At 38.3% G+C, this 21,288-nt stretch overlaps 1 protein-coding gene across 1 annotated transcript in view; it reads left to right on the plus strand.

The window, feature by feature from the left end:
• Positions 1 to 1,095: 1,095 nt before the first annotated feature.
• Positions 1,096 to 21,288, plus strand: part of COL25A1 (collagen type XXV alpha 1 chain) — a gene marked incomplete at its 3' end in the record, with an annotated part of 303,353 nt that continues 283,160 nt past the window's right edge. The window contains exons 1-2 of the mRNA XM_083367097.1: positions 1,096 to 1,545; positions 3,755 to 3,824. Of these exons, the coding sequence (XP_083223223.1) occupies positions 1,222 to 1,545; positions 3,755 to 3,824 (394 nt within the window). The 5' untranslated portion in view covers positions 1,096 to 1,221. The remainder of the gene's footprint in view (positions 1,546 to 3,754; positions 3,825 to 21,288) is intronic.

The following is a 21,288-nucleotide window of genomic DNA, read 5'->3' on the forward strand; positions in this document are numbered from 1 at the left end:
GCCGTCCTATAAATCTGACCGCAATATTAAGCCTCTCGCCCTGTCACTCAACTCCCGTTGCGCCAGGACGTCCTAATTGTCTTCCTAGGAAAGCAACTCTCCTCCTGGCAGGGCTTGGACTTGACCCCGCCCCCCCCCCCTCCGCAGTCCCCTCTTGCTGGTAGTAACCGGCGGCTCGATCCCGCGGAGTCCAGGCGTGAGCGGAGCGCTGCGCAGCGGCAGACGGGCGCGGGCGGGTGGGCGGGCCGGGGGAGACTGCTGGCCGCAGCTTTGCATAGATCAGGGGGTCGGCAACCTCGGCTCTTTTATGACTCGTGGACTTCAACTCCCAGAATTCCTGAGCCAGCATAGCTGGCTCAGGAATTCTGGGAGTTGAAGTCCACGAGTCATAAAAGAGCCGAGGTTGCCGACCCCTGGCATAGATTATGCTAAAAGCCGAAGCTCCAGCCTGCGCGCGGGGGGCCGGCCCCTCGGTCTAGGTGAATAAATTATGCTAATGAGACCCCCGAGGTTCTGGCAGGCGCTCGAAGGCGGCGTGCGCTGCGTTCAGCCCTGAGAATCGAGCGGGAGGCTCCGAGGCGATTCTTCTGCCGCCGCCGCCGCCGCCGCCGCCGCTGCTTTCCTGACAGCCGCTACTAGAGGCGCCTACGCAGGCAGGCGGGCAGGGGGGGCTTGCAAAGGGACTCCAGCAAAGGGGGACGCTTCGGTTCTCGCCCGCTCTCTGGACTTGGCTAGGGGAGAGGTTGATGCTCGAAGTAACTCCGAAGTTGTCTGGCTTTTGCAAGGCTGCAGGAGAGCGCGAAGCCACCGGAGGAGAGCGCGAGAGAAGCAACAAGTCCGTCGGCGCCGTCGGGGGTGGGAAAGAGCCTGGAAGCGGCACCTGACAAGGTTGCTCGGCGCCTCTCGTCGGCAGATGCCATAAAAGGCAGCAGCTGTGGCGGAGGGTGAAGGCTGCCCTCTTCTTGGGGGGAAACCCTCGCGCGCCTCTTCGGATGGCAGTTTGAGAGCTACCTTGGAAATCCAGGAAGCCTTGCCCTGCCCGCCACCTTTTGGCATCGAAAGTGCCTTTTTCTCGGCTTGGGAGGGACTCGTTTGAATTGTTTTGCCCCGTTCTTGTGGGTTCTTGCTCTCTCTCTCTCTTTTTTTTTTTTTTGTGGCGGGAATCTAGCGGCCGTCCACTGAGAAGGAGGAGGATTTCTCTGCTGCCTCTTCCAGCCAAGCATGGTGGGGAAAAGAAACCCCGACGCCAACGGGGAAGCCGGCTGCTTTGGCGGGCAGGGCTTCTGTCCCCTCAGGTCCGCTCCGCCCTTCAACTCGCTGCTGGCTGCCTTCCTTCTCTCTGTGGGATCCATAGCCTCCTGCGTCTATCTGGGGATGAAGACCAACGACCTTCAGGCCAGGGTCTTGGCCATTGAGGCAGCGCAAGGGGACATGGGTGCTGCTGCCGCTGCCGCTCTTGCTGGGTCCTCCCAGTCGCTGCCCGGCTACTCTTTGGATCAGCTGAATTCCCTGATGCAGGAAAAAGTGGAGCAACTTCTGGCTCAGGTGGGGTCGCCTTGAAAATTGAGGAGGGGATTGGCCGTCCCAAGGAAGAGGCTGTTAGTCAACCAGTCAGCTCAGAGATACCTGTGCGTTTGTGAAATGGATCGGCTGTCTAGGTCCCCTAGGTCCCCTCCAGGAAAATAAAGTCTTTCAAACATCAGCGAGCTCTAAGGCAGTGTTTCCCAACCTTAGGAACTTGAAGATGCGTGGACTTCAACTCCCAGAATTCTGGGAGTTGAAGTCCACGCATCTTCAAGTTCCTAAGGTTGGGAAACGCTGCTCTAAGGCACCCAGTCCCAGCTAGCCTAGCTAGTTGTGAGGGATGACGGAAGCGACATCTGGAGGGTTTATTTATTTTTATTTATTTATTTATTTAATTCCATTTATATCCCGCCCTTCTCCGAAGACTCAGGGCGGCTTACAAGCTTAGCAGTAGCCTTCATTCGATGTATATGCCTGCTTATTAGGGCTTTCACACACACCCCAAGCGGCATTATTACAAAGTCAGCTTATTGCCCCCAACAATCTGGGTCCTCATTTTACCTACCTCGGAAGGATGGAAGGCTGAGTCAACCTTGAGCCTGGTGGGACTCGAACCTGCACTAATTGCAGGCAGCTGGTGTTACTTAAGGAGGCATTAGCCCACTGCTCCACCCCTGCCTTTCTGGCCTTGGTCTTAACCAAAGGCAACCCACGTGTAAGATAGATGGTGTGCATCTTGGGGGAGGGGGGGGGCTGATACGATGGAGGAAAGGAGAAGAGCAAAATGCTTTTGTTAGGAATTGTCTGACTGAAGGGATAAGGTGGCAATCCAAATTATTCACTTTATAATAGTATGTGCTGCATTTACTTCTCTCCTTTTCTGCAGAAAGACAGTATGTCTAATACCCCAGTATCTTCCTATGTGACATACAGTATTAAGTGAGAAAACCGTGGCTGTCCCCATATGACCCATTGATGCCACGGCTAACTGAGGGTTGGAATCTGTGTTTTCCAAATCCTAGTTCAGCACTCTACCACTACACTGCATTGTTTTTCTATATTCAACTAATTTGAGGATAATGTAAGTTAGAATGCACTTCAATCTTTTTGGAATGTCAAGCAGGTCTTCTCTCTGTTAGCGTTGTTCTTTTATAGAATAACAATTATAACACAGAGTATCCTATGCTTATATGGACTTTTCCTTAAGATATCATTACCATCTGCCCCCTCCACCCTACAAAGATTTAGAAGGAAAAAAAGGCTCTGAATCTAAACAAGTGTGCTGTCTGTAGTCTGGACATGGGAATTGTGCTCAGTTGAATAAACTAAATAAACAAGTGGTAGCTATCAGTTGTCTGAACAAAATTCTTTAAAACAAGGGTTATTATAGTACTCAGTGGACTGCTATGAACTAGAGGCAATAAGGGGCATTTGTTGCATTCCAGGAATAGCTTGCAAAAAAAAGGCAGCGGCAACATTAGTGGGCCTCCGTGTTACATGTTATAGAATGATACTCTTCCAACTGCATTTCATTTTCTTATGATGTGTAGATGACCAGGCTGATCCCTCCCTCGGGCTCATCTCCTACATGATGGTTACTTGGTTAGCATTATGGTTGACAAGAGTGCCATACAGACATGTGTTCGTAAAGTAGATATTTAAGTTTAAGGACCAGTCACAGGAGACTGCTTGGCAGCAAGTAGATTTCAACTGGCAGGAGCTATATCTGTAATGTGGAAGCAGTTGACCTGCATATACAAAATATTCCTTGCTCTTTCACCTCTCATTTTCAGATACTGCCCCAAACCAAATTCTCTGTATCAGCATAGTTACTGTGGGGAAAGATAAGCAATTGTTTTCATATGTAAGACCTTAATTTTCTTGAGTTTATGTGTGATATTTAAATCAGAGGTAGCAATAGATTTTGCCCCAGAAGTTATTAAACTCCATTGCTCATCATATCCTCTGCCAGGATAGCCAATCATTACAGATGAGAGAATGAGAATTTAAGAACATATGGAAATATATGCTTGATTCACTTCTGATTTAAGCTGTGGTTAAGATTACACTGAACAAGTGATCAATTGATTAACATACAAAGTCTGGAAAACATGAAAGTTAAATGGGCTAGTAGATATCAATTTATTGTATTGTATTGTATTGTAGTTCTCTCGTTGAGCTTTTGCTGCAAAGGACTGTTTTTCATATGTTTTTTTTTCCTTCCCTATAGAAGACCTATGAGCATATGGCAAAAATCAGGACAGTAAGAGAAGCTTCTTTGGAATGCAACTGCCCACCAGGTAAATGAGAAGAGCATCTAAAAACATTCTAAAACAATTTGACACTGGTTTTATGTAGTACGTATAGATGTATATTCAGTATTGCCAGACATTGAACAATATGTTGTCACTGTTCCTTTGATTATTTTATTCAGGAAAGACTCAGGAATAAAATACTGTACAGACAAGTTAATATAATTTGAAAAATTAGGGAAATTTTTAATTTTTGTAGGTAATTTCCTACTTCCTGTTCCATTCCTGGGAAGTTCCTTTAATTCAATGCGTTATTTCTGTGTGGACATGGATAAGATTGCACAATAATAGCTAAAGAAAATCATAAACATAATATAGAAAAACAGATCTTATTGTCTGTTATGTGTGGTAAGGCCTTGAACCTGTATGTCCCTAATCTGTTCAACGTGATTTTAAACTTTCTTCTTTAAGGCGCAGTAAATTTTATGGGACTCATTCCCTAGGAAATCCTGTTTAAGGTTACAATCAGTCATTTTAATACTTCCTTACCAGAGAGGAAGCCCTGTTGAATTCAATGATTTCTTTTTTTCTTTTTTCATTTTTTGTAGAAATATATCTGGTTGCACTGTGTGACTGCAATTCCTTGTGTATCTGTCTGGTATAAGACAGCGAGATATTTTTTTTAACATAGGAAGGGATATAAAAATGTCTTAAATAAATAAAGAATAATTGAACCCAGTGAGATGCACTTTTAAGTAAATAATCATTAGATGAAGGTTATAAAGCTAAAATCCTTTTCACATTTATTTAGCATTAAATCATATCGAATTGGGGCTTACTTTAAGTAGATAAATGTTTATAGGCTCATGCTGTTTATTCATCTATTTTAAAGCACTTAGAAGAGTGAAGTTTATTTCCAAATAAATGTATTTAAGAATGTTCAGTGAATGAAGACAGTGAATTAAGCATTCTAGAAATGTTTGCATTTTTATATTTTCATATTTTATTATTACACAGAAATCATCATCTGTGACTTGCCTTATTGGAAAAAAAAACAAAGTTAAGTGTACCAATTAAAACTAAACAAAACTTTAGTTAATAATTGTTTTTCAATTTGCATGGTAGAATACATGCATTTGTTACATTTTCATACTATGTGTGTGTGTATTTTTGAATTAGCAATTTTTAAACATTTGAGTCTGTAAAAATGAGATCAATAATTTGTGGGAATTTATTAATTCCCTTTTTTAAAAAAGTTGCAGTACAGTACTGTTTATGTGTATATATTTTAACTATTTTCAGAAATTAGAGCTAATAGTGCTATTTTTGTCAGGTTTCTTGAAATTAGAGTGGCAAATAGGCTATCACAGTTACTTATTTATGGTGCTCACACAAAAAATTGGATCCTATGAACTATTTCACCATCAAGATGTTGAAGTAATGAAGTAATGACCTTGCCAGGGATATATCAGGAATAAAATATATATGGTAGGAAGGTCATTAAAGCGGCCTATATTTCATTCATCCAAACATGGAATACGTCTAAGATTCTGCATGCATATAGCTTCTTTGCTGCATAGGAATAGAATAATGTAAGGTTGTTGAAATCATAGACAGGTAGTGTGCCTAAGACTAGGGCTCAGAGCAGTGTTTCCACCTTTGGAAATTCTGGCTGGGGAATTCTGGCTTAAAGTTGCCAAGATAGAGAAACATTGGCCTAGAGCAGGCATGCCAAAGTGATGGCCCATGGGCCGGATGTGTCACGCCAAAACCACGCCCATGCCATTGCCGGCAATGGGGAAAAAGTCCCGATATATTGTGTGATGTCACATGATGTCACGAGTTTGGCATGCCTGGCCTAGAGCATGTCCAACATACCATTATCATATGATGATCCATGGAAAAATGTGAGGGTGCTTTGGAGAATAAAATAATCTGAGAACGATTTCACTTATTACTCCAGTAATCAGTTGTCTGTGTCTGGGGAAAAAAAATGCAGCTTCTAGAAGTTCCTCAGACCATGAATGTTGAAAATTGATAGTAATTTAGGTGGAAAATACCTGAAAACTACAGATTATGTTAAAATAGCATAAATCAAGAAAAAAATCCCAAACCCAGCTTTGCTCATGTATAATGTAGCTCCATCTACTTTGTAGTTCTCAGCCCCCCCCCAGAAATTTAATTATAATTCTTAGACATCAAAAGGGGAATATTGTAGAGAAGCAACTCATTTGCTTTTGAGCATATTGCCAAAAGAAATCTGCAAGCAATTATGATTTCTTAATGAGGATATATTTATGGTATATATATTTGAGGAGTTTGCTTTTTAAATGTATGTTATTTATGAGCTTTTAAAATATCTTGAGATGTATCAAATATAACAATCACAGAAATTTTATTGTGATGTGTAGTATACATATTTGAACTTTGGAAGGTATTAATATCCATTTAAAATTATACTAAAGTTAGATATTAATGCTTAGATCTAATATCTAAGATATGCTTAGATATTAACATACGAGTAAAATTATCTAAGGAAAATATGCTGATTATCATGCTACAGATCAAAAATAAAGAGGGTGATTCTTTTTATTGACCCAGTTAACGTTCAAAATGTTGGTAAATGTAAAATTTGAATATATGTTTGCCAATTGCCAAGCTTTTATGAATTGTTTTTCAAATATAGATATTGGAATACAAGCAAGCAAGCAAATGTTTTGATGCAGATAATATTATGGTAGTGTGACAAATAATTTTTGAATCATAATGAAAAACAAGTGTGGTTTTAATTTAATTCTGCATGCTCTGAAAAATGTCATAGCATGCATTTATTCTTATACAATAGAAAGGATGTTCTCATAGGGGTGTAGATATGTATGCGTATTACTGTTTGTATACAGTAATGTATGTTTTGGATGAAGTGTGAATTTAATTAGAATATCTTGCTTCCTTTATAAATGCTATGATCTCATATGTAGACCTGATCTATGACATGATGAATATCTTGATACGTGCAGACCTGTTCTACTTTGATTTTAACACAACTTCAATCTTTATCCTTGCTCTCATCTCTACCCAGACTCCAGCCCATGAGTTAAACTAGTAATCAATATTGATACTAATATCAAAGTACCATTCCTCTCCTTGACACAATCCAACCACAGCTTCAAGATGCATAAAATTCATAATACTTTGCTATCTATTATTTTGGGACTGAAGTGGTTATTCTTAATAATAATAACAGTAATGATGATGATGATGGTGATGATGATGATGATGTTTCATATAATGAATTGCACACCCACAAACCATTGGAAATCGTTATGTTAGCTGAAAAATTGATGAATAATACATTAATTTGGTGGCGGGAAAATCTCTCTAATGCATACAAATCCTCTTTGTTATACTTGATGCCTTTCTTTGTTATCATAAGAGTTCCATATCTTGTGACAAATACCTGAGCGTCCTTTGCTTATTTGAGGAAATTCACGCTGCATGAAATTTTCTGCTAACATTACTTTTGAAAAATGTACTTACAGAGACTGGTTAGTTAAATTTATCTGAACACAACTTTGATTCAAATAGCCAAGAAAAATGTCCAGGTAAATAGAAATAGAACTGTAGGAACTTTGTATGTGACTAAGGTCTGTTGTCTATGTGATGAATACTCTAATGTGTGGATTGTTTTCTTAATTATATTTTATGCCTTCGCTGTGGCTGTGTATTTTAAAATTACATTTACTTTAGGTTTATTCAAATGGAGTTTCCTGTAGCATTTCCTCTTGTATTTCATATACTGTAAGTATTCTATAGTTCACCTATTATGTAATTTCTAACTTTCTATTGCTTTGCTATTTAATAGGGATTTTTTTTAATATTCTGTTTGAGAACAACACACTTTTTAATCTTGTAAGTCTAGTTGAAGCTCTGGAAATACGTGAGAAAATATAATTATTGTCTCATGGTATTCCATGATAGGGAAAATCCATGACTTGATAACTTCGCTGTTTTTCTTTTCTTTTTTTAAATAAGACTTGAACACAGGACTACAACTGAGTCATACAGTATTGTTCTGGCTTGCTTGTTATCCACGAGAATCTTTTTATTAGCTTCAGTAAATAGTTTGTTCAACCAAGATTACATATTTTGTTTCCATATTAAGATTATTCTTATATTAAACTAAAATCACATGAAGAAAGAAGTCAATTGAAAAAGTACCTATTATTTGAATCCTTTGAATGGTTACCTGAGTGTAAATACCAGATGCTTTACAACTGGCTCATATTTATGATGGTTGCAGTAACCTGGGATCATATGATCCCCTATTGTGGCCTTCTGACAAGCAAAGTCAATGGGGAAGCCAGATTCATTTAACAGCTGTCTTACTAACTTAACAACTGCAGTGATTCAATTAACAACTGTGACAAAAAGGTTGTAAAATGGGGCAAAACTCATTTAACAACTGTCTTGCTTTGCAACATAAATTTTGGACTGAATTATGCTTGTAAAACAAAGACAAACTGTATCTGATTGTGTTGATGATAACCATACTACCGTTGTTGCTTGCTAACATATTCATTTGGGGAATTTCTGATAGTGCTGTCCATTATATTTTTATTAGTCTTTACAATACAAATTGTGATTATCGGTAATTCACTTATTTGGATTGTTGCTGTTGTCCTTCTTTCCTCTGTAAGATTTTTAGTTGTTGCTGTTGTTAGTTGCAAAGTCGTGTCTGACCTATCGCAAGCCCATGGACAACGTTCCTCCCGGCCTTCCTGTCCTCTACCAACTTCTGGAGTCCCTTTAAGCTCACGCCTACTGTTTCAGTGACTCCATCCAGCCACCTCATTCTCTGTCGTCCCATTCTTCTCTTGCCCTCGATCTTTCTCAGCATTAGGCTCTTTTCCAATGAGTCCCTCCTTCTCATTAGGTGGCCAAAGTATTTGAGTTTCAATTTCAGGATCTGGCCTTCTAAAGCAGGACTTTTCAACCAGTGGTACGGGTACCACCTGTGGTACATTGGCACCTGGCAGGTGGTACGTGACCATCCTAGAAAAGTAGTGGGGGAGGGGAATGAGCTGAACCGGTGGCAGCACCACACAAGCCTGAGCGAGAGATGGCTGGAACTGCAAGGCTGTCAGGGCTCAGTGAAAGCGCCAGGATCAGTGCCAGGCTCCAGCTAGAGCTTGGCGCTGATCCCGGCATTTCTGCTGAGCCCAGAAGAAGCGCCAATCAGCTGGAATGTTGCAGCATCTCCAGGGTCTTGTGATTTTACATTCAGATGCTTGGCATCTATTTATGACGGTCACAGTGTCCCAGGGTCATGTGAAGTGACCAAAACCTGCTGCAACCACCCAGCAGATGGGGGGAATAAAAACCAAACACCCCCCCCCATCCCATCCCCACTGCCAATCCTCAACAGAAATGCTCACAACAATAAAAACCTCAGACAGGAGGAAGAGCGCCGCCGGGCAGGCAGGCAGGTGTTTTGCTCGGATGTGGTTTGGGGGCACTTTTTCCAGTGCCATTGTAACTTCAAACAGTCATTAAACGAACTGTTGTAACTCAAGGACTACCTGTACTTCATCACTTTTTTCCTTTTTTTATTTTGTTTTGGTCATCAAGTTTTTGACACCTTGCTAGGCGACTGGTGGTAGTTGGATGTTGCCATATCCTAAAAGTGGTACAATGGGTGAAAAGGTTGAAAAGCCCTGTTCTAAAGAGCATCAGGGTTGATCTCCTCTAGGACTGACCGATTTGATCGCATTGCAGTCCGAGGGACTCGCAGGAGTCTTCTCCAGCACCAGAGTTCAAAGGCCTCAATTCTTTTGCGCTCAGCCTTTCTTATGGTCCAACTTTCACTGCCATACATTGCAACTGGGAAGACCATAGCCTTGACTATATGCACTTTTGTTGGCAGGGTGATGTCTCTGCTTTTTAGTGTGCTGTCTAGATTTGCCATGGCTTTCCTCCCCAGGAGCAATTGTCTTTTCATTTCTTGGCTACAGTCCCCATCTGCAGTGTTTTTGGAGCCCAGGAAAATAAAATCTGTCACTACCTCCATTTCTTCCCCATCTATTTGCCAGGAATTGAGAGGGCTGGATGCCACGATTTTGGTTTTTTTAATGTTAAGTTTTAAGCCAACTTTTGCACTCTCCTTCACCCACAACAAGAGGCTCTTTAGTTCAGATTTTTAGTACAAATGTAATAATGTTGGTTCTAATGGATATTATAGAATTAAGAGTTATCATTGGACATCATATTAGAAGTTTTCCTAGGGTTGCAACTGTACAGTAGATAGCTCCCTTATTCACAGGTGAGATTTTTAGTAAATATGTGTATAATTGCAACACACACACACATACACACACACACACACACACACACTGAATCCATAACTATTTCAATCCAAGCAGAAACTGTCAGAAAAATGACTTTCTTTCTCATATGTAGGTATTAAATACACAATCTTTAAAGAAGGCAAAACATTTCTCAAATAGCTCATAATTTAGGACGATGCTATTTGAATTAAGGTTATGGGTCATAATCTTATATTCTACATATATTTTCTCAGCAGAAAGCCTCACTGACAAAAAATGAAAGCAGAATTAGGTCTTAATGCCACAATTTGATGCATTATCATTTCACTAGGATTTGTTCTATACAAAAATGTACTTAGGATTGTATTCTCAGCCTTAGATGAATTCATCTTAAAAAAATAGAAACATAATTTAAGGTAGGGTAAGATCACAAATTTGAAAAAACATACTAGTTAATACCAGTGTACTAATCTTGCTGAAGTCAAGGCCTTGGACTCAACTCTCTCTCTTAAATGAAATTATTACATTCTAAGACAGGGCTTTTCAACCTTTTCACTCATTGTACCACTTTTAGGATATGGCAACATCCGAGTACCACCAGCCACCTAGCAAGGTGTCAAAAACTTGATGACCAAAAAAAAGGAAAAAAGGATGAAGTACAGGTAGTCCTCAACTTATAACAGTTCACTTAGTGACTGTACAAAGTTACAATGGCACTGAAAAAGTGCCCCCAAGCCACAGCCGAGCAAGACACCTGCCTGCCTGCCTGGCGGCGCTCTTCCTCCTGTCCGAGGTTTTCATTGTTGTGAGCATTTCTGTTGAGAATTGGCAGCGGGGGTGGGGTGGGGTGGTGTTTGGTTTTTATTCCCCCCGTCTGCTTGGTAGTTGCAGCAGGTTTTGGTTACTTCACATGACCCTGGGACACTGTGACCTTCATAAATATGAATCAGTTGCCAAGCATCTGAACGTAAATCACAAGACCCTGGAGATGCTGCAACATTCCAGCTGATCGGCGCTTCTTCTGTGCTCAGCAAAAGTGCCAGGTTCAGCGCCGAGCTCCAGCTGGAGCCTGGTGCTGATCCTGGGGCTTCCATTCAATCCTGACAGCCCTGCATCTCCAGCCATCTCTCGCTCAGGCTTGTGCGGTGCTGCCACCGGTTCAGCTCATTCCCCTTCCGCACTATGACTTTTCTAGGATGGTCGCGTACCACCTGCCAGGTACCAATGTACCACAGGTAGTACCCATACCACTGGTTGAAAAGCCCTGTTCTAAGAACTATTTCTGGTGGTACTGAACCTACTGACTGAATACTTCCTGATTTCAGTTATGCAAATAGCTCATCTTACATTTAATGAAATAATTATTCCTTTATATGGTCCAGAAGACGGGCAGAAAATGTGCAGACTTCCAGGAGAAACATTTTGGTTTCTTGAGGTTTACAGTCAGTTTCAGAAGAAGATTTAAATCTACAAATACAGAGTGAGTCATCCTGCAGCAAGTACTGAAGCTCACTATATGATCGCATAGTAGCTTTACAGACAGCTTTTATAGACTGTTAAGACTGTTTTTTATAGACTGTTCAAAGTTTCTGTAACTTTTCAAAATATTCATTTTAGAGTCAAGGATAATATACTAAGTTGTTTAGAGTCCTACTGTTCAAAAAGCATTTGTCTACTTACTTTAGCATTTTAAAAAACTTGTCTTAAACTTTAATAAAGTCCTATACTTACAATAATTTCTGATTTTGAGACTGCCCTTACTCTGATTAAGGGGACGTGGTGGCTCAGTGGGTTAGGATGCTGAGCTTGTCGATCAGAAGGTCGGCAGTTTGGCGGGTCAAATCCCGAGTGCCGCGTAACAGAGTGAGCACCTGTTACTCGTCCCAGCTTCTGCCAACCTAGCAGTTCGAAAGCACGTAAAAATGCAAGTAGAAAAATAGGGACCACTATAGTGGGAAGGTAACAGCATTCCGTGCGCCTTTGGCTTCTAGTCATGCCGGCCACATGACCACGGTGACGTCCTCGGACAAGTGCTGGCTCTTCGTCTTTGAAACGGAGATGAGCACCGGCCCCTAGAGTCGGAAATGACTAGCACGCATGTGCGGGGGAACCTTTACCTTTACCTTTACTTACTCTGATTTGCTTCTCTTTTTCACTGTCAGCATTTATTTTGTGCTGCTTCTTTAAGACTTTTCCATTTGAAGTGTTTCAGCGCTTTTTGCATAATTTGCCATAACAGGTCTTAGTGCAGTTTTATGAACATTCGCAACATCAAAGGAACCTTACACTGAAGGAAATATATGAACATCTGTATGTTCATAGTTCATATTTAGAAAGAAAAGGAATACAGTAATACATAACTGATTGTGAAAATAATGTGTTAACTATGTGAAAAAAGTTCTTGTTCTTATTAAGGGATTACAGGGTCATAAAAAGAAAAAAAATAAAGCAGTTAATGTACATGGCAGTGTATAGAGTTTTATGAAGAGAATCAAAAGGACTCCAAGTCCTTACAATCTAAAATAGGAAAAGGTCAGCAGAGGGGAAAATGTAAAGGGATGGATGTAAAAAAATGCGGTTAACACATGCATGAGAATTAAAGTAAAAAATAGCCTAAAAGCATAGATTTTAAAGTAAGGATTTAAAAGAAAAGCTAAAAAGAAAAGTGACAGCACATGTACTGTATATTCAGTTACAGAATGCCATTCCTAGAGAACAAAAGGGGAAATGAATGGAGTTGTAAATATAGAATAAAAAAGGGAGGGGGTTTAAAGGTCACTGAAGCTCTAGAGTTTAAGGTCCAGTATGTCTTGGTTCCAAGCACAACTAAACCATGGTTTATTTTTTACCATGGCTTGTTTAACATTAGCCTGATTCATATTACCCTAATATTACACATAGTGTAATTCCAATTACACTACAATTTACTCACTGTAAATTGTGCAATAGTTGGATTCATTAATTGTTGTAAGCATAAGCCTAACCAATCAGATAAAATATGTTGGTCCTTGAAGCCGTTTTATGGCTCATGCTGTATCTCCAGGACAGCATGTTCCAAGTAAACATTTTGTGAAATTGAGAAGAGGGGCTTTCTGTGAGTTTCAATTTCTAGGAAATGTCATCTTCAGTGACCCTGGAGGTAACTCTTCTTCTTTTTTTTATTAAAAAGTTTTACAATACATTTTTAAATACAAAAAACTCCCTCCTCCCCCTCCCCTCTCCCCAACCCTCCCCTCCCCTCCCCCCCTCCCCGACTTCCCAGAGCTGAATACAGGGTATAGTGATACAAACATAAGCTAAAATATGCTAACAACAAAAATAAAACATTAAATTATTTTTTCCCACTTTAACTCTCCGTAATCATAATATTAATAAAATAATAACTAACTAATAATACATCATAAAAATCCCTAACTATTCAAATACTAAATGAAACTTTTTAGTCCCATATTTATTCTGAATATATTCAATCCACCTTCTCCATTCCACAATATATCTCTGTTGCGATTGTTCTTTCAAATATGCAGAAATCTTTGCCATTTCCGCCAAGTTAGAAACTTTCAAAGTCCATTCTTCTATAGTCGGCAATTCCTCCTTCTTCCAATATTGTGCTACTAAAAGTCTCGCCGCCGTAATTAAATTCAACATCAATTTAATCTCTATAACAGTAAAATCTGTAACAATACCCAACAAAAACAACCGTGGAGAAAACCTTATCTTTTTCTTAAATATCTTTTGCATGTTCCACCAAATTTTAATCCAAAAAACTTTAACTTTTTTACAAGTCCACCATATATGAAAATATGTTGCATCCTCACAGCCACACCTCCAACATTTAGGCTGGCAGTTCGGATACATACTTGCTAATTTTTTAGGGTCTAAGTGCCACCTATAAAATATTTTATAGAAATTCTCTCTTAAATTTTGGGCCTGGGTAAATTTTACATTTCTAAACCAAATTTTTCCCCAGGTATCCATTGTTATAACTTCTTGAAAGTTCTGGGCCCATTTTATCATACAATCTTTAACAAGTTCCCTTTCTGAATCAATTTCTATCAATACATTATATATCCTTTTAATATGTGCTTGGCCTTGATCTCTAATTTGTTTTACCAAATTTTCATCAGTCATCGAGAAGCCAGCTTTCTGATCCTCTTTCCATCTTGCCTGTAATTGCCCATACTGGAACTAAGTTTGAACTATCTTTTCTTCCTTTAAAATATTATATGGCTTTAATTGCCATACATGCCTTTCTAAACTTAAGATTTCCTTATATGTAATCTCATCATGTTTAAATCCCACATTTATATTTTCTATTGCGTGTTTAGGTATTGCCCAAAGTGGTATCTTATAATTTAACTGGAGGTAACTCTTCTTGATCCCCTGATTTGGGATAGCTGGTACCATGGTGAAGGGCTGTTGCTCATTTTTAATGATATAACCCATTAACCCAATGATAGCATTGCAGAATATGTAAACCACTCAGAGTAGATCTGATTTGAATTGCTTATAAGACAAAGTAAATAAAAATAAATAAATAATTTCTTAGCATGAAGTGGAACTCAACCATGAAAAATAAGTGTCAAAAACTATCAGGTGATCGTGAAAGAAAAAAAATCATAAATGCTTTATGATAGTGAGGTTGTAGTAGTAGGACTAAGTTGTGATCAATAGTTTGGAAAAGGAATTCTTGCAAATTATATAAAGTGAAACTACTGGATTGATTCTTGGATAATACTTGATTTGCTGTCTGAATGGATGTTTCACAAACTGATGTGATGTCAGTTAAAAATGGGAGTATCCTGGGTGGAAATCATATGCTTCTCTGAATTGGTTAAAAGGAAGTCTGGTTGGTGGACTCAGCTTTGGCAGCCCTTTGTAAATACATGCAGAAAACAGTCTGTGTTCCCAGAGTAGGACTTAGCTATTATTGTCCCTGTTCACAGGAAGGGAGGGAGCTAACCCAACCAAACAGAAACTGTATGCTACCCTTATTAACTTAAAGCCAGCTTTTAAGAGGTATAAACTCAACCTTTCAATCCTGATAGGTCTACTTCTGTAAATTTAAACATTTTACCCCCAAAATATACCCTCTTCATAAAATGAAAATAAAAAAGACAATGGAAAACTTGGAAGACTGTATATAAAAATTATACTAAATACAAAACAAGTAGAGAGTATAACTGGGAGAAACTAAAGAGGCCCCAGGAATGATAAATACACAGAAAAGTGAGCTAAATGAGATGTGGAAGAGAAAACCTTTATAAAAGAAAATAGCAGTAGTTAAGCGAGGAAAGAAAAATAGATGGTCAGGAAGCTAGATGAAGAAAAGAATGGAGTGGAGCTAATAGGTATTTTTAGAGATGTACAGATTTGTTATACCATTCCTGGGGGAACCCAAAACAGTTGTAGTTTAGAGAATTTACTATATTTTCAGGAACTGCCCCTAGAAAGGCATAGTATAAGAGGGCATGTGGCACGGCCAGAAGACCAAATGCAGTTTCTGGAGCACTCCAGAATGTCCACCTCTTGAATCAGTGAGTTTATTCCTAGAGGTTTATAAAGCTTAGAAAAAGAAGTATTGGGTCTTAATAACTGGAAAAGACCAAAGTGTCATAATAATGTTACTTAGTTGGGGGAAAAAGCACAGAGAAGGAAGAGAAATCCAAATAAAAAGGAACAAAGTTGGCAAAACTTTCTAAAATTCTCCAAAAGCATTACTTATTAAGTACCACAACATTCATTTACGGTAATTGTTAAGTGATTAGGCAGGATAGGGCACAGTATTTAACAGGAACATATACAAGAATATAATGTTGACAATGTAGTACTATACCAAGCTTTATCTAATTTCTCATGTTTCATCAAGATTGCTTCCTGAGGCATTACTATTAAGAGAACAAAATCAATTTCAGGGATTAAAAAAGTCTAGAAATTGATATCAGCAGGCTATTATACTGTATTATGACTAAAGCCAGACAGAGATGCTCCGAAAGAGATGAATTAGGAGTTGACAGTCTAATGAATGGAATGGGACATTGCCATTTTGTTAGTAGCAGAGCTGTTTCATTACTATTTCTCTATTGTTAGCTATTAAGGCATAATACTTTCAAAAATAGTGTGGATTTTAGTTTCTCAGTATTTAAATACTTTATTAATGCAGATGTCTTTTGATGTACAGCAGAGTAGCCTACAGCGTCTGCTGATTTAAGGGTGCTGATTCTTTCCTTCACAATAGAAATAAATTTATTTTATTGGTTAAGATAAAATCTTTTGATTATACTTACCATGTGTGAGGGCTAATCTTAGGATCTTAAAAGAAGCTTTAATTGAAAGCTTCAGATACAGTTTTTAACAGGTTCATTGCTGACATTTATAGGGAATAATGCTGGAAGTTGTAAAACTGTCTATTTAAAATTGTATTTTCTGTTTTTATCAGTCTCATTTGACAAGAAACTTAATTTCTGATATCAGAAAATGTGTAAATATTTGATGTAGTGTATATCCTTGAAATTCATTTGTTATTAATATTTTAAATCAGAATTACAGAAGTCAGGTATAGAACGTTAGAAATATATTTTTAAAAGTGGTATAATATGAAAGATAATTCTTTGTGCGCAGTTGCTTGATAACTCAAAGTCCAGTTTTCAAAAACTGGATTTAGAAACTGTGTTCACATAATATGATAAGCCATAATGTAGTTTTCTATTTTGTTATAATGTGCTGTGTAAACAGAGCTATATTTTTAAAATTCTTCCTCTCTCAAATGCATAAAATGTGCTACTGATTTTAAGTAATTTAAGCAGTTCAAAGCACTAATGGATGTCTTAACTTTTTCAAGACCATAGAACATCTGGAACTATTTTTTTTAATGAAGACAATAAACAGAGTATTGAAATAATATATATTTCATTAACAGTCTTCCCCCTTCCTCCTCACTTTAATATATCAGTTGTAAATCTTAATGAGATTTGTGAGCTTGCTTCTGATGGCATATTGCAACAACGCCCCGGAGTGAATTTTTTCTTGGTTGCAATGATGGTTGAAAAACCACTTTCTCAAAAATTTGTTGAAAGAAAAGGCAGCATGACTTTCAGCGCTTTTTCACGTAAAAGCTTATAATCTTTATGAACTTTCATCCAGAAGACTTCTAGGAGCACCTCCCCCCCAATGTTTCATGGTGACATCTGAAACAACCTATCCCTTTCATTCATGTTTTATTTGGCTTGTGAAATTGAATAAAACCCAAACCCGCAAAAAGCCTTCTCTTCAATCTTGGACTCAAGCTAACAGTGAAATAAATGGCATTAGAAAATTTTTGTTTGCTGTCACAACTTATTTCTCAGTTATACTGTTTATTTGAATTTTATTAACATAGAAGGTGAAAGGCAATAGCCATTTGATTGATAATATTGAAATTCAGTTCATATATGCTAAATGATAACTTTCAAAACTGATGTTATCCATGCTGCTTGGGAAATCAGGGAATTGATGTCTAATACATTTGGAAAGTGTGATATTGGATAATTGCCTGTAGGCCAAATGTATTTGAACTGGCATCAATTTTACCTCATTTTAGGATTTTTTTCTTATATAATTCTCAATGCAAATTATTATATTTGAAGAGTTAATGGACTGCTTGAAAATTCAAAATAACGCAAAAAGCCAATCATGTTAACATGATTGAAATGTTGGACTATGAGACACCAGAGTTTAAAGGCTGTTTGGCAATGAACCTTACTGGAAAGCATCAGGCTAGAGATTAGTCTCTGTACCTAACTAACTAAAGATTAAATTTGTTCTGTGTATTGTGCATAGACAGTTTTACATGAAGTCATTTGACTGATGGGTCCACATATCATTTCACAAAATTATAAAGTGATCATTAGTTTTAACCTCCCACAATACATACATCCACATGATAGTTCATAGAAAGCATCTTATAACTAAACATGAATTGATCCTAGTCAATCAGTCTTGGTTTACTATTAAGCCATGGATAGAAAATCCAGACGTTTTACGATTCAGTATGATCTATGACCCAGAGCCAGGGGTAGGGAACCTTGGCTCTTTTATGATTTGTGTACTTCAGGACCCAGAATTCCTGAACCAGCCATGTTAACTCAGGAATTCTGGGAGTTGAAGTCCACGAGTCATAACAGAGCCAAGGTTCCCTCCCCCTGACCCAGACCAATGTGAAAGTTAAAATGTTCATAGATCTGTCTGTTTTCTTCACAACTTAAAGTATTGTTCACATACAAGCAAGGTTGTTTAAAAAAATCATATGAAATGCTACTTCCAGGAAAAAAAGTTTCCATTGCAGGTAGTTTTCAAGGGAAATGTTAATATGCATTTAGAAACAATTAAAGGCTGGATCAGCTGGATAAGTTGCTTTAGAGCCTTACTGGGTCTCAGTGGGAGCTTCCCTTGAAATGCAAATATGAACTTCAGAAAGGCAACTTCTGTGCTAGCTGGTGCTGGCTATGTGAGGCTAAGAATGACTTAGCCATCTCCTCCCAACCTCTGCAATTCCAAGGCTATTTTTTCCCCCTTCAGCTGTCAATTAAATACACAAAAAATATTCCTCAACTGTATTCATAAAATTAATGTCATGTATAGTTTTGCACTGACTGACCTTAAGTAAATATACAACTAGAATGTGCTGGGAAAATATCAAGCATACACTCTTTGTTCCTTCATATTTAAATGAAATGGTTTTCTTGAAATTATGAGGCTCTGAATATACAATGCATGTTAGGAGATAATTTGTATTTTAGTGCTTATAGTATATAGCTACTGACTGGCTAGCCCAGAAGGACATTAGGGTGGCTAGAGATTATTTACTATTTTGGGGATAGGGACAAGGTCACTACAAGTGAAGTAATGCTAAATAAACAGGCTCTATGATGCATGTGACGGGATCAGTATTCTTGATTTTTTTCTGTTTCTCATTTGTTTGTTTTTTAACTTTTAAACTGTGAAAGTTTTGATAGCCAATCAGCAACTGCATTTTCAAGCCAATAGTGGACTCATAAAATAGCCAGCCAATCAGTGCTTACCAGACTGCTTTTTGGAATATAAGGTTTTTCAATGGTATTTGCTACTGATTAGCAGGGCGTTTGCAACTGGCTCAGGTATATTCTGGGAAAACCTGCAGTGGTTCTCAGCCATTCATGGCATAATCTGATTAATGAATAACTCAACCTATCATATCTTATGCTGTGTTGGGAAAAACCCAGTTCCGATATTAGAGGATAGTGTGAGGTGGCATCAGATAGTAGACTTTGTGGGACAATACTGTTTATCTGCCTCCAACCTCAAATTCTGTTTATATTTTAAAATCAAATAATTGAAATAGCAGTATTGGTTTCCTTTTTTAATATTTTGATGATACTGTGTTCACAGGCATATTTTCACAGGCATACAATATGTATTGTATTTTTATGCTTTTTATAAAAGCATTTTATGTCGTATACACACTCGCACATACACACACACTCATACCTACACATACATAAACATATACTCATAGGTGTATATCTCTATGTGTTTGGGTGTAAGTCCACAGAATATGAGAGAACAAAATAATTGCGTGTTGCTACATTCTTTACAAACCATAACTGCCCAGTCATAGTGTTGCAGGAATCTTTCCATTGCATTTTTTATTATTATCTTGCTGAATCTTTTAAAAAGTAGAACTAATAAGGCCTTGGAGCAGTGTAAGAGTTTTGGAATTCCAATAAATTATGTATTGGAAACATTTAAAGAAAAATTCAAATTACAGCCACTTTAAGTAAGAAAGAAGATAGATTTAATATTAAAGGACTTACAGAAGGCTGAACCTAGGCTCACAACCTGCTTGTTTTATTGCTTCCTATTTCGTCACTTGCTACAGCCCATGTCTCCCCATATTTTGGTTGGAGAGAGTAAGTAAGGTGAAACTGTAAGTATGCCTTTTCTGTAGTGTTAAAAGTTGTGAGACCTCAATTCTAATTGCTAATTTTTCACTTGAGAATATTTGGAATATTGACAGTAATGTAATGTACAGTAATGTACAACATCATATAAACTGTCTTTATGCATTAGCAAAGTCTTATGTATATACATTAATATACATTGTGCAACTGTATTATTCAGTATAAAACAGTTATTTAGCACAGAATATCAGGTGTATGCAAGTTTTTCTATTTTTTCTATTGTGTTTTGTTTTGCACTGATTTTTAACAGACATGTCAAACACAAGGCCCGGGGGCCGGATCCGGCCCGCAAAGTGGTTTCATGTGGCCCGCGAAGCCATCCTGGAAACAGTGAGGAATGGCCCCCACTGCCTTGGCCCTGGCCCAGAGACCCTCCTTTTGCCACAGACCCTCAGATCTGTCCCATTCCTGCCCAGGCCCCCATAGGCACCCTTGATGCGAACAATGTAGAGCTGGCCACGCCCACCCAGTAGGCCATACGCACTCTAGCCATGCCCACCCAGTGGGCCACGCCCACCCTGGCCATACCCACCCGGCCCCCTGAGGGAAACCGCAATGCTGATGCGGCCGTCAATGAAATTGAGTTTGATACCCCTGGATTAGTAGAATCCCTGTTTATAAAAGTAACATTGGGTAACTTAGGAGCAAGAGATCATGAAGGGATACCATGTCTTACATTCTATTGAAATCTCCATTGACTTTGTTATGGGATATACCCTGCTTTTCTTGAATAACATTGTCTGTTTCCACTTAATCCTCAAATATCAGCATGATTTTCTTCTGTTCCTTCTTAATTTATAACAGTTGCAAGTTGTAATTTTAATAACTCATGTACAATCCTCCTCTTTTTTGGCAGTTGTAGAGTATACATTGAAAATCCATTTAAATTTTGAATTCCTTGAATTTAAGTTATAGAAAGGCAAAATGATGTTAAGAATTGCTCCTAAGATTTGGAATAGAGAGTAAGTCCAGTGGATGTCATAGAACATTGCTAATTACATTTTGTTGTGATTAAAAGGCCACTCTAGACTATTCCGTGATCCAAATGCCATTGTCATCTCTTTTGAATAAATATTTAACATTACATATTTAATAAAAATAATTATAGAAGAAAACATTGTTGAATTATCACTGGAGTCTATAATTATACCTATGTTGGATAGCATAATGAAGAGATATTCTTTTCCCCCAAAATATATTTACTGCAATTCA

Source organism: Vipera ursinii (assembly GCF_947247035.1).
Source record: "Vipera ursinii genome assembly, chromosome: 7".
Taxonomy (NCBI): Eukaryota; Metazoa; Chordata; class Lepidosauria; order Squamata; family Viperidae; genus Vipera; species Vipera ursinii.